Genomic DNA, 13,031 nt, shown 5'->3' on the forward strand with positions numbered 1-13,031 from the left:
TGCGGGATGGGATAGATACCGAGAGTTGAAGAGGGAAGCGAGACGCATTTGCAGACAGAAGAAGAAAGAGGCCGAAATGCGTGAGTACGAACAGCTCGATAAGCTGGCCGACAGGGGTAATGCTCGAAAATTCTACGAAAAGATGCGGCGGCTTACAGAAGGTTTCAAGACCGGAGCATACTCTTGTAGAACCCCCAAAGGTGATCTAGTTACTGATGCCCAGAGCATACTTAAATTATGGAGGGAACACTTCTCCAGCCTGCTGAATGGCAGTGAAAGCACAACACCGGGAGAAGGCGAACCCGATTCCCCAATCGATGACGATGGAGCAGACGTTCCACTACCCGACCATGAAGAAGTTCGAATAGCAATCACCCGCCTGAAGAACAACAAAGCGGCAGGGGCCGATGGATTGCCGGCCGAGCTATTCAAACACGGCGGCGAAGAACTGATAAGGAGCATGCATCAGCTTCTTTGTAAAATATGGTCGGACGAAAGCATGCCCAACGACTGGAATTTAAGTGTGCTATGCCCAATCCATAAAAAAGGAGACCCCACAATCTGCGCCAACTGCCGTGGGATTAGCCTCCTCAACATCGCATATAGGGTTCTATCGAGCGTATTGTGTGAAAGATTAAAGCCCACCGTCAACAAGCTGATTGGACCTTATCAGTGTGGCTTCAGACCTGGTAAATCAACAACCGACCAGATATTCACCATGCGCCAAATCTTGGAAAAGACCCGTGAAAGGAGAATCGACACACACCACCTCTTCGTCGATTTCAAAGCTGCTTTCGACAGCACGAAAAGGAGCTGCCTTTATGCCGCGATGTCTGAATTTGGTATCCCCGCAAAACTGATACGGCTGTGTAAACTGACGTTGAGCGGCACCAAAAGCTCCGTCAGGATCGGGAAGAACCTCTCCGAGCCGTTCGATACCAAACGGGGTTTCAGACAAGGCGACTCCCTATCGTGCGACTTTTTCAATCTGCTGCTGGAGAAAATAGTTCGAGCTGCAGAACTTAATCGAGCAGGTACAATCTTCTATAAGAGCGAATATCGCATTCGATGGAACGATGAGCTTCTTAAAAGACAGCGGCTACGCTGGCTAGGTCATGTTGTCCGGATGGATGAAAACACTCCAGCTCTGAAAGTATTCGACGCAGTACCCGCCGGGGGAAGCAGAGGAAGAGGAAGACCTCCACTCCGTTGGAAGGACCAAGTGGAGAAGGACCTGGCTTCGCTTGGAATATCCAATTGGCGCCACGTAGCGAAAAGAAGAAACGACTGGCGCGCGGTTGTTAACTCGGCTATAATCGCGTAAGCGGTGTCTACGCCAATTAAGAAGAAGATGAGTGTTCCAAAGTTAGTAAAATTAAATGGTGGACGCGTGAGTTAACCTTGAAGAGGAGGACTGTCAGGCGATTGAGGCGAAAGTTTCAACGCACCCGACGGTCCAATTCAGATAGGCTGTCCCAGCTTAGGTATGAATTTAGTTGTGCGGATAGGGAATACAAGGATATGTTGGTGAAAATTAAGGAAGAGGAGTGGAGGAGCTTTGTTAGGGAAAACAGGGGTCAGGTCTACAGGATCTGCCGGGATCATAGGAGGGAGGATGTCAACTCTCTTCGTGTCGGTGACACTTTGTTATCGTCGTGGAGATAGTGTGCGGGGGTTCTGTTAGGTGTGTTCTTTCCCAGGTCAGAGGTGCAGGTACCTCAAGCACAAGAGGTGCCTGTCCCTCCATTAGATGATGGGGAGTTGGGGTACGCCTTTGGCCTGGTTAAGTCCTAAACGGACCCCGGGTTTTGATAGTTTGAACGGAGAGATGTGTAAAAGCTTATGGTAGTTCATTCCGGAATACCTGTAGGCCATTTATAATAAATGCGTCCGGGAGGGATACTTTCCACGCAAGTGGAAAAGTGCTAGGGTTGTTCCTCTCCTGAAGTCCCCTGATAAGGTCAGGAGCGATTCTCGATCTTATCGGGGCATCAGTCTTCTTCCAGTACTTGAAAAAGTGATGGAATGAGTCATGGTGGAACGGCTTCAGGAGCTAACGCGGGATATGTGGTCAGATAGGCAGTTTGGGTTCAGAAAAGGACGCAGTATAGAGGATGCGAGGTTTTTTGTTCAGAATGTCGTTAGGGAGAATGTCAACAAGTATGTCCTTGTCATATTTGTTGACTTCAAGGGGGCGTTTGATTACCTAAGCTGGGGTCGAGTGGTGCAACGGCTGGAGGAGCTTGGCTGTCCGGAAATTACTCTTTGGCAGAGTTATTTTTCGGACAGAAAGGACTCTCTTGTCGGCATGAATGGGAGTGTGGAAATTGGAGTTGTTCGTGGCTGCCCGCAGGGCTCCATCTGTGGTCCAAATATTGAGAACCTTGGGCAGCTCGAGCCACTCTGTGAGTGTTGTGCGTATGCGGACGATCTCTTTGGGTTCGTTTATTCTTGGGGTTTAGGTGTGGGGGTTGACATATCGATGCATAAAACGGTGGCAATGCTGCTGAAAGGTAGATTGTCACCGGTTCGATTGTCCGTGTGAATGGGGTCAACATCAGATATGTGACGCAAGTCAAATATGCTTGTTTGCCTGTATGTCGCGCCGTCCTCAACGGATGCGATGCAGGTTTTATTAAGTACACCCCCTCTTGACCTGATTGTCATACAGCGTGCTGTTGCATTCAGGTTAAGAAGGAGTTTGAGTGTGTCATTGCTGCGAAACGATTGGATTTCCGACGATGATGTGGAGAGGGAGGGATATCTAGGGAGCAAGAGGCTTCTAGATGATAGGGTCAGGCCAAGTCCTATCGGCCGAGTGACGTACGAGTACATTCGGGACGTTGGGTTCGTTGAGGATAACCCAGACTTCAGATTTTGTCTGAGTTTGGGTTTTCTGCTTACGGGGCATGGGCCTCTGAATGCATTTTTGCATCAGAGGCACCTATCGGATACGTCGGGGTGGTTTTGTGGGGCGGTGTTAGAAAATTGGTCGCATTTAATTGTGGAGTGCCCGATGTACTCGGACATTTGGGATCTGGGTGGTATGGGGATTAGCTGGACTGATGGACAGACTAGATATTAGTGGTGTGATCTCCACTAGTCGAAATACCGAACAGTTAGGGTCGTTTGCACGTGAATTATTTAAGCGGCGAAGGCGGTTAGCTGGAAATTAGCGTTAGTTTTTCTATGATTGGTGTATGTATGGAGTCCAACCCCTGGCCACTAGTCCAGAGCAGAATGGAAGCTCAACTGGTAGTAGTTTCGGCTACGAGGTCTGACCGGAGACTTAATTCTGGAACCACGGGGAACAGGAGCCCTTGGAGGTAACTCCAAATGCGGGAACAACTGACTTTGTCAGTTGAATGTGGAGTTGCATTGCAACCGGGTGCCGGACCTAAAGCACAGCAGAGGATTTAGATGGGCCTCGAACCCGACCAAGGTGGTTAGTGTATCCATTCCACACTCCCAATTGGTACTGAAAATGCTTAACATTCTCAGGGCGCTGACCAACGCATTGAATTGATCCGCTGTGCTTTTGAGCGCCGTGGAGTAAGGCTGTCGTCAGCACGTACCCACATAAAACACACCGGACGTTGTAACAAGATAGTGGTCGGAGTCGCTGTTAGGACGTCGGAGCGTACGCACGTCTAGAACTCAGGAGACGTGTCTTCCGTCTATCACAACATGATCGATCTGGCTAGTGGATTTTGGATCCGGATACAGCCAGATAGCTTGATGTATTTCCTTGTGGTGGAGTCTAGTACTACAGATAACCATATTTCGGGCCCCGGCGAAGTCGATCAGCCTCAACCCATTTGGGGATGTTTCGTCATGGAGGCTGAATTTACCGACTGTTGCGCTAGAGATACCTTCTTTACCCAGTCTGGCCTTAAAGCCGTTAAGCACAATTTTGCTATCGTGGCGGCGGCAGCTCTCATAGGCGCGCTCCAAGCGCTCATAAAAGGCATCTGTGGTCACATCGTCCTTCACTTCCTTCGGGGCTTGGGTGCAATTCAGCGATTTGTTAAAGAACGTCGCTTTGATGCGGATTATGGCTAAACGTTCATTCACTGAATGATAGCACTCGGCGACGGAGTCTCTCTCCCACCACGAATCCCACACCAAACTTGCGCTCCTTTATGTGGCCACTGTAGTAAGTGCCACAAGGACCTAGTCGTATCTGTCCTTGTCGCATCCAACGCATTTCATGGGCGGCGGTGATGTCAGCCTTTATTTTCACGAGGACATCAACCAGCTGGGCAGCGGCACCTTCCCAATTAAGGAACCGGACATTCCAGGTGCATGCCGTCAAATCATAATCCTTGTATAGGGGATATTTCGCCTTCTCACTTTAGGTCGCCTTCGAACGAATGTTACCCAGAGGTTACTTGGTTAAAGACCGGAAGTTGTGAGCCGCTTGGGTTATGTGTAAAAGAATCGTTTCTGGCCACTCCCAAGTGAATGGCGATCAAAGAACTTTCTTCAGTTGCGTGAACTTCTACGCATGACTCCATCCAACAATCTGTAAGTCATGTATTTAATATTTGCACTTCACGTATTTCTAATGTTTTGTTTTATTAATATACTTTTAGGTGAACAAAACTATTATACTCTGTAGCTACATGTTGCAAGAGTATAAACATTTTAAAGAGTGAAAAGTAAATTATCAGCTAATCAAATCAATTTGGTTTTTTTAATTTCAGATGATCCAATCATGAGTTGTGCGGTTCACCACGAATCAATTTTTTTTTTTTGGAACGCCTGCAAAGATTCTCTGTCACCGGCTCATTTTATAATTTTTTTCTATGAAACTTTCACAGAATATTTTTTAAATATCATATAATTATGCTATAATTATACAAATAAATAAATATTGATTGTATCTTTAAAAAAATCATTGAAAATATGCTTTTTTCGCTCGAATTAACCTTACTACCCCTTAAATAGATTGGATATGTAGTTTTTAGAATGTAAAATGAAACATTGTACTTTGCTTATACTGTCCGCCGTAAGTGGTCCCAAGATGTAATTCATAGATTGTAAGATGATCCAAAAAATTCCCGTGTTATAATCACGAACGAGTATCGGGAGAAGTGCGCGAAAAGTGAAAAAACAAAATTAAAATATAAAAAAAAAACAAATAATAAACAAAAATAAAAAATTTTTCAATATGACAAAAAAACAGAAACATATACAACAAAAAGTCTGTATGCAAACCCTCTTCTCTCCTCAGATTAGAAAAAGAATAAAGGCAAAAAGCAATGAAAAAAATTTATTAATTGAAAAACTTGACAAATAATATAAACAAAATAAATAAAAGTAAAAGTTGAAGAAAAGTATAAAAGAAACAAAAAACATTGACACATAACGAAAAATTTTGTACACAAACCCTAAGACAAACACACAAAGAAACATTTGTAGTTCAATATACATCGTTAAGTTTAGTGTAAAAGCTTTATATTGTATGATAAAACTACAAAAGCACCAACAGCAAATAGCTAGTGAAATATAGCAGCCAACAACAACAACAGCAATAGCAATAAAAGCAGAAATAGCAGTAACAAATTTCAAAGGCAGCAACAAAATAGTTGTAAGTAACTACCTCTTATATTCATTGATTGCATGGGAAATATTTAATTCCTCTAGTATTAAGTACAAAATGTTCACTCTGAGTACTATAAACATAATAATCATGCCACTCAAAACTGTCCGTGTTTAAAAAAGAAAAAAGTATCAAATATATACATATTAAGTTAAATTAAATCTTAAAAATTTTAAATGAAGACACGACCAGCCAAATATTTTTAAAATTGCGATTCACTACGGCAAGGGGGAGCCTCCGGTTTATAACATAAACTCAATTCTGCGATTCTGAACTTTAGACGCTCCAGAATAAATGAGTATCTTTTTCTAGAAAGGATCAAAACAAATATTTAAATTAAGACAGCCAGCAAAATATATGTTATTTACATATTTTTTATTCATATTAATAGGAAATTATTACGATAGATTTATGCAAAAAGAAATTTAACCATATTTTTGTGAGTATTGCTACAAAAACTTCATTAAACTCACAAATACGAGTATATAAAAAAAAACCAATCAATAATTTTACTGTAGACGATATAGCTAGATTAATAGCTACACAAATCACAAATTTAAGAACTGAGATAACTCAGTTGAGTCAGTAATTACCCCCTAAACCAAATACTATTTACATTAACACCTATCGGTTTGCCAAATGCTCTTGCTGAAGCACAAGAACTTCATTCAACTTAAATACGATCACTAAAAACAACTAATTTCATGGAGTTCACGAAACCAGCCTCAAGCTAACCGAAGATATCCGAATTTTCAGAATAACTTAAGGTACCCCCAAATGAATAATAATTCATACCAAATGTATTACAATCACCCAAAACCCATGGAAGTGGATGAATCAATTCAATTAATAAATAAATCTAATTATGTGCAAAGAAACCAACCACATGTTAGGGGTAACAGGTATAATTGGCAAACCAATTATCAGCCAACAAATGTACCAAAAAGGTCAATTGAAAGTGTACAAATAAGCACAGAACCTCAACTAAAAATTGAAAGAATTAATAATATTGGTGCGAACCATTTTTTAGGGTAAACTCCGATTTGCCATATGTTATTAAAACCGATAGGTCATATTTACAGGCTGGAATTTATAATAATAAAAACATTTTTAATTAAGAAGAGAGTTAGAACCATTCATGGTTCGACCATTATAAAACATTTTCATTTAACGTTTTTATGAAATTAACAATTTAGAGAGCGATCTTTTAATTGGAACTAATAAAATCGGAGCGCCAATTAATATGCCAAATAGAAAAATGATTTATGGGGATAATAAAACAGAGAAAATAAATTTTCTCAATGATTTAATTATACTAAACCCCTTGGGACAAAAAAGTCCTGAGGCACCCGTCAATGATAATACTACGAAAAATGATACTAAGGATAGAAAAATTAACGAAGCAAATGCTCACAACATTTTAAAAATAAATAATGTTGAAATTTCTAACGAACTTACTGATACGTATAAATATAATAATAATGAAACGAAGATATCAACCTTCATGTTCAAATAGCATTGAACATGCATACTTATCAGCAAAGCCGAAATACAATTCAAAATAAATATCTATCTTCAAACATACATACATACATATGTATGTACAAGTTAATACAACACCTATCAACAATTCGGCAACATAACTTGCGCAACTACTACATAACTTACTGACTTAAGCAAATCGCCGCAGCAGTTTCAGTAACAACGACTTGACTTCCGGCACGCGTACCCGAAATGCTTACGCACATTCACAAGCCAATTCCTGGAAGTGCATCACGCCACCACACTGCAGGTTAGACGGAATTTAGGTATAAAATTATGTTAAGCACTAATTTTAGTTACATTTTATGTCAATCAATAAAGTAACGCGGTCGCGCTGCCATCCATGCAGCACCGTTGTTAAACGCGAAAACAAATTTGTGTTTTTAGCTTTCTCAACGAGAGAAAGCTTAACTGGCGCCCGAGCAAATTGCAAGCGAGCGTAAAGCTGTTTGTACTAAAAGTAAAGCCACCTGTATCACGCGCCGTGTAAAAGTGTAAAAACTTAGCTAAAAAGTTAGGCGTAAAGCTACTTTGCTAAAAACAAAAAGCGTCGATCGGTCGGTTCCTTAGTAGCTTAGGCAAAAAGGAGACATTACGTGTCGGCCTAAGATCGCGGATATAAAAAAAAATTTAAACTAGAATAATAACAAAAAATACTGTAAAAAAGTGTTGGACAATAAAGAAGAAAAATCTATATAAACAATATCCCTAATCGATCACGGATAAAATAAGAAGTGAATGTGCAAAAAAGACTGTGAGAAAAATCTATCCTTAAACGAACAAAGGATAGTAAAAATATTTGACTTTCAATAAGAAGTGAACTATAAAGCAAGTTCTGCGAGCAGCGTGAAATTCTGTATCGAAGTAGTCCTGCTACCAAATCCTATTGAGCATTATAATCACACTATCAACTCCATCAAGAGAAGTTACAACAGCATCAACAGCTTTAACTACAGAATCCGTAACGAAGGAAGAAAATACAAGCACAAAAGCAGCGCTACAAGCAGTGAGTCGGTGCTATATTTTTTATTATTTCTAAATATATTTATAATTATATACATAGTATTTTGTAAAAATGGCAAATCCCAATAACCTAGTTCGTCCACCAATTCTTTCCTCATCCCAAACTTCTGTCGCCCCCCCCCACAATCTGCTCAGTTATCAGTAGATGATTTGACTAGGCTAATATCGACAATTGCCACACACATACTTAGACAACAAGGACCACAGGTAGTACAGTCAGTACTTAACCCCCGTCCGTCGCAAGTATTAGACCAACAAATCGAGGTTAGACATAGGAACAATTTAGGGGAATTAGATAAAATTCCTGACATAGTTAAATCTCTTAAGGATTTTTCGGGACTGCCAGGAGAATACAACTCCTGGAAGAAAGGTGTTGATCGAATTTTGGCCATATACGAGCCATTGAAAGGACAACCAAAGTATTTTGGCATATTAAGTGTGATAAGAAATAAAATAGTCGGCAACGCCGACATCGCCTTAGAATCTTACAACACGCCGCTTGATTGGCAGGCCATATCAAAATGTCTAACGATGCATTATGGTGACAAGAGAGACTTGTCCACTCTCGAGTACCAAATGACGACATTGATACAAGGGAACAGACCCGTCCCTGAATTCTACCAGCAGGTGTATACACACCTTTCGCTGATTTTAAACAAGTTAGGATGCCTAGAAATAGGTAAGGAATCCTTGTGCCTCCTGACACAGGCATACAGGGACAAAGCGTTAGACACATTTATAAGAGGACTAAGTGGGGACTTACCCAGACTCTTAGGAATACGGGAACCGGCGAACTTGCCACAGGCTCTTCATCTGTGTATGAAACTAGAGAACCAAACTTTTCGCACAAATCATGCGACTAACGCAAGGAAAGGTCAACCCCCTCAGCTGCCACCAAGGAGAAACTTTGTGCAGCAGCAAACACAACAATTTTATCCCCAACTGGCTCATTTTCCCAAGCCAAACTAACCTATTAGGCAACCACGGCCACAATTTCTTGGTCAAATAGGGCAGCATAACGCCAATTACCCCCCTAGACCACCCAAACCCCAACAGCGGCCAGAACCGATGGATGTAGACCCAAGCATCCACTCCCGTAGGATAAATTATATGAATAGACCCACCCAAAACCAGGCTTATGGCAAAAGATCTCAGCCGACTGCTCATCATCAACCAAATAAATATCAAAGAACTTTTCATCTAGCCACAGAACAGGCGGAAGATGAGAATATCGTTGAACAAACGAGCATTAATTTTTTAGCATGATGAATTACGTAAAACCCGAACTTGCAAGGAAGCATATACCAAACGAGGTGCCCTTCTATGCAAAATCCGTTGTAGGTTGCATAAAAATATGCGAGCATACAAAAGCAAAGTTGTTTGATATGAATGAGGAGATAAAATTCTACCTCATGCCTTCTTTAGTAACTTTTGATGGCATACTAGGTAACGACACTCTAAAGGAGTTAGAGGCCGTAATTTACACAAACAAAAACTACATGAAAATAAGAAATGGTAAGGCAATAATATTAAAGCAGCTGCCTTCTAAAGCAGTCAATGCAGTAAATATAAAAGAGGAAACGTTGGCTCCTCAAACGAAAACAAAAATGAATCACCTTGTCAACTCCTACAGAAATCTTCTCTCAGAACCCGATGAGAAACTTACATATACAACCAAAATTGTTGCCCAAATTAGGACAACGAGTGATTCACCAGTTTACACGAAATTCTACCTATACCCCGCAGCTCTAAAAGGCGAGGTAGAAAACCAAGTAAAAAAGCTTCTAAATGATGGTATAATAAGGCCGTCAAGGTCGCCGTACAACTCCCCAGTTTGGATTGTACCCAAAAGGCGGATTCAGCGGGAAACAAACAGTACCGCATGGTCACCGACTACAGAAAGCTCAATGCAGTCACGACTGCGGATAGGTACCCTATCCCCGAGATAACAGAAGTTATCTCCCAGCTGAGCAACAGCAATTTTTTTTCTGTACTTGATCTAAAAAGTGGCTTTCACCAGATTTCACTAAAAAAATCTGACATTGAAAAAACCGCATTTTCCATAAACAATGGAAAATACGAATTTACGCGTTTACCTTTTGGCCTGCAAAATGCGCCATCAATATTCCAGCGCACATTAGACGATATATTGCGAGAATATATCGGGAAATGTTGTTATGTCTATATTGATGATATAATAATCTTTAGTAAAACCGAGGAGGAACATCTCGGACGCATTGAAACAATTTTTAGGACCCTAGATGAAGCCAACATGAAGGTGCAGTTGGATAAATGCAACTTTTTTAATAGGGAAACGGAATTTTTAGGTTACCTCATTACACCAAATGGCATAAAACCCAATCCGGCAAAAGTGGAGGCAATTTCCAATTTTCCACAGCCCAAAAATTCAAAAGAACTCCGTAGCTTTCTAGGTATGTCAGGATATTACAGGCGATTTGTTAGAGATTACGCAAAAATCGCCAAACCCTTGACATCCCTTTTAAGACGGGAAGAATGTCGAACGTCTAAAAACAAATCGGCCAACATTAAGATTGACCTCGATAAAAATGCAATCGAGTCTTTTATCAAAATTAAAAATTCCCTAACGTCCAAGGACATTAGGGACATTACAGTTCACGCAAGGTAAAAATCACGACCGACCACCAACCTTTAACCTACGCGCTAGGCAACAAGAATAGCAATAGTAAAATGAAGCGGTGGAAGGCGATCTTGAGTTACCAATTCAAAATTATATTTCCAACGTATAATCGCCATCTAATCACCGAACCCGAATATACTGATGAAAATTTGATAGATATTTTGAAAAGATACCTCAATCCGTCCGTCATAAATTGCATAGAAACGGATGAGCATATTATGGGAAAAATTCAGTTATTTTATCCCTTACACTTTAACAAATATAAAGTTAGGTTTACCCAAATAATGATAAAGGATATAACGAATGAACAAGAGCAAGAAGAAATAATAGTTAGCACCCATAATAGAGCAGATTGGAATTGCAGGGAAAATAGAATGCAGATCCTAGAAAAATATTATTTTCCTGCAATGGCAAATAAAATTAAAAAAATTATGAAAAAAATGCGAAACATGCAAAGTTAATAAATACGAACGGCATCCGCTAAAGCCGCAAATACAGGCCACTCCAATTCCACGGTTTCCTGGTCAAATAGTTCACTTAGATATCCTCATAATAGGAAAACAGTTGATTTTGACAGCCGTAGATAAATTTTCAAAATTTGCTGTCGCGAAACCCATACAATCTAAAGCTGCAGAGGATATCAGGCAACCTCTGAGAGATATACTACTTTCCCTCATACCGGAAACGGTAGTATTTGACAATGAAAGATCATTTAAATCTGAGTCAATAAATTTTATGATAGAGAATGAGTTCGGCATACAAATATTTCGAACAGCCCCTTACACCAGCTCCTCAAATGGACTGGTTGAACGGTTTCATTCAACTCTACAGGAGATCATGCGTTGCGTGAAAAGCGAAAAAAACGCATAATTCTTTTAACGAATTACTGGAGAAATCGGTAAAAGAATACAATTATTCAATTCATTCCACTACCGCAAAGAAACCCGTAGAAGCTTTCGTTGGCAGAAGAGTTTGTAGTGACCCAAAATTACTAGATAAGGATAGAGAGGAAACTGCTAGGAAATTATTAACTAAACAGAATATCGACCTTTTGTGCCATAATAAAGATCGAACCTCGTTAAAACAATACGTCAGAGGAGACGAGATTTTCGTAAAAATAGACAAGAGAATAGGAACAAAGTTATCTTCTAAATACAGAAAGGAAATTGTAGAGCAGAACTACAATTCCACAATAAAAACTAAGTCAGGTAAAATCGTTCACAAAAAAAATATTAAACAATGTTAAAATTATTTTTCCAGTTAGTCATAATGACCCGCTACTATACCTTTCTGATTCAACTAACGATGACATTGACCGTGATCACACAACAAATCGACATACAGGATCTTACCAACAACAACGGGTATCTACCCATTAAGACAGGAGAAGTAAGGACAATCAACCATTACGACAAAATTTTACATTTCATCAATTTAACGAAATATGAAGAAACGCTATCGCTTATTTCAGGCAACATTAACACTCTAAAAGCAATCACTTTTGAGGACAGACAATTTCTTGACTCAATCCATAAAAATTTTGTTTTATTAGAAGCTAAGTTAGACGGTTTGCATCCGCACTTTAAAGTCAAACGAGGCTTACTCAATATCGTAGGAAAAGGACTAAAATTTATAGCAGGCTCCATGGACAGTGACGATGAAAAAGAAATTAGGAACGCTCTCACACAAATTCATAATAACGAAGAAATTACCACGAATAATGTTAACAATTTAATGCAAATTAGCGACTTTCTTTCTGGACAGATAACGAACATTACAGACCACATAAACAAACAACAAACTGTTATTAGTAGTTACATAAACGAATTTACTGAATTAGCACAAAATAAAATAAAAACAATAGAGGACGAAATTCAATTCATCATGCATACTTACCAAATTAACAACGACATATCGCTTTTACGCAATCACGTAGATGACATCGGACAAATCATTTTTTCAACTAAATTAGGTATCTTGCCAACGGACATTCTAACCCCTACTGAATTGAATCATATTAGCAATTTTGAAAGTTACAGCCACATTAGAACAGCCGTACTGTTCCAGGAAAATACAATCATCCTATCCCTACTCATACCTCAATATTCCCAGAATACATTATCCAAAATAAAGTTTGAACCCATCCCAAACATTAATAATAAATCAGTAATACTAAGCCATTCAGAAATCCTTGTAGACGAG

The 13,031-nt window shown here is 39.9% G+C and overlaps 1 protein-coding gene across 2 annotated transcripts in view; it reads left to right on the plus strand.

The window, feature by feature from the left end:
* The window catches only part of LOC125779535 (uncharacterized), a 163,492-nt gene extending 154,819 nt beyond the window's left edge, over window positions 1-8,673 (plus strand). For both annotated transcript variants that reach the window (XM_049460899.1, XM_049460900.1), the window contains one exon: window positions 4,707-8,673. In XM_049460899.1, coding sequence (XP_049316856.1) covers window positions 4,707-4,721 — 15 coding nt within the window. In that variant the 3' untranslated portion in view covers window positions 4,722-8,673. The remainder of the gene's footprint in view (window positions 1-4,706) is intronic.
* The last annotated feature ends 4,358 nt before the right edge of the window (window positions 8,674-13,031 follow it).

Source organism: Bactrocera dorsalis, chromosome 6 (genome assembly GCF_023373825.1).
Source record: "Bactrocera dorsalis isolate Fly_Bdor chromosome 6, ASM2337382v1, whole genome shotgun sequence".
Taxonomy (NCBI): Eukaryota; Metazoa; Arthropoda; class Insecta; order Diptera; family Tephritidae; genus Bactrocera; species Bactrocera dorsalis.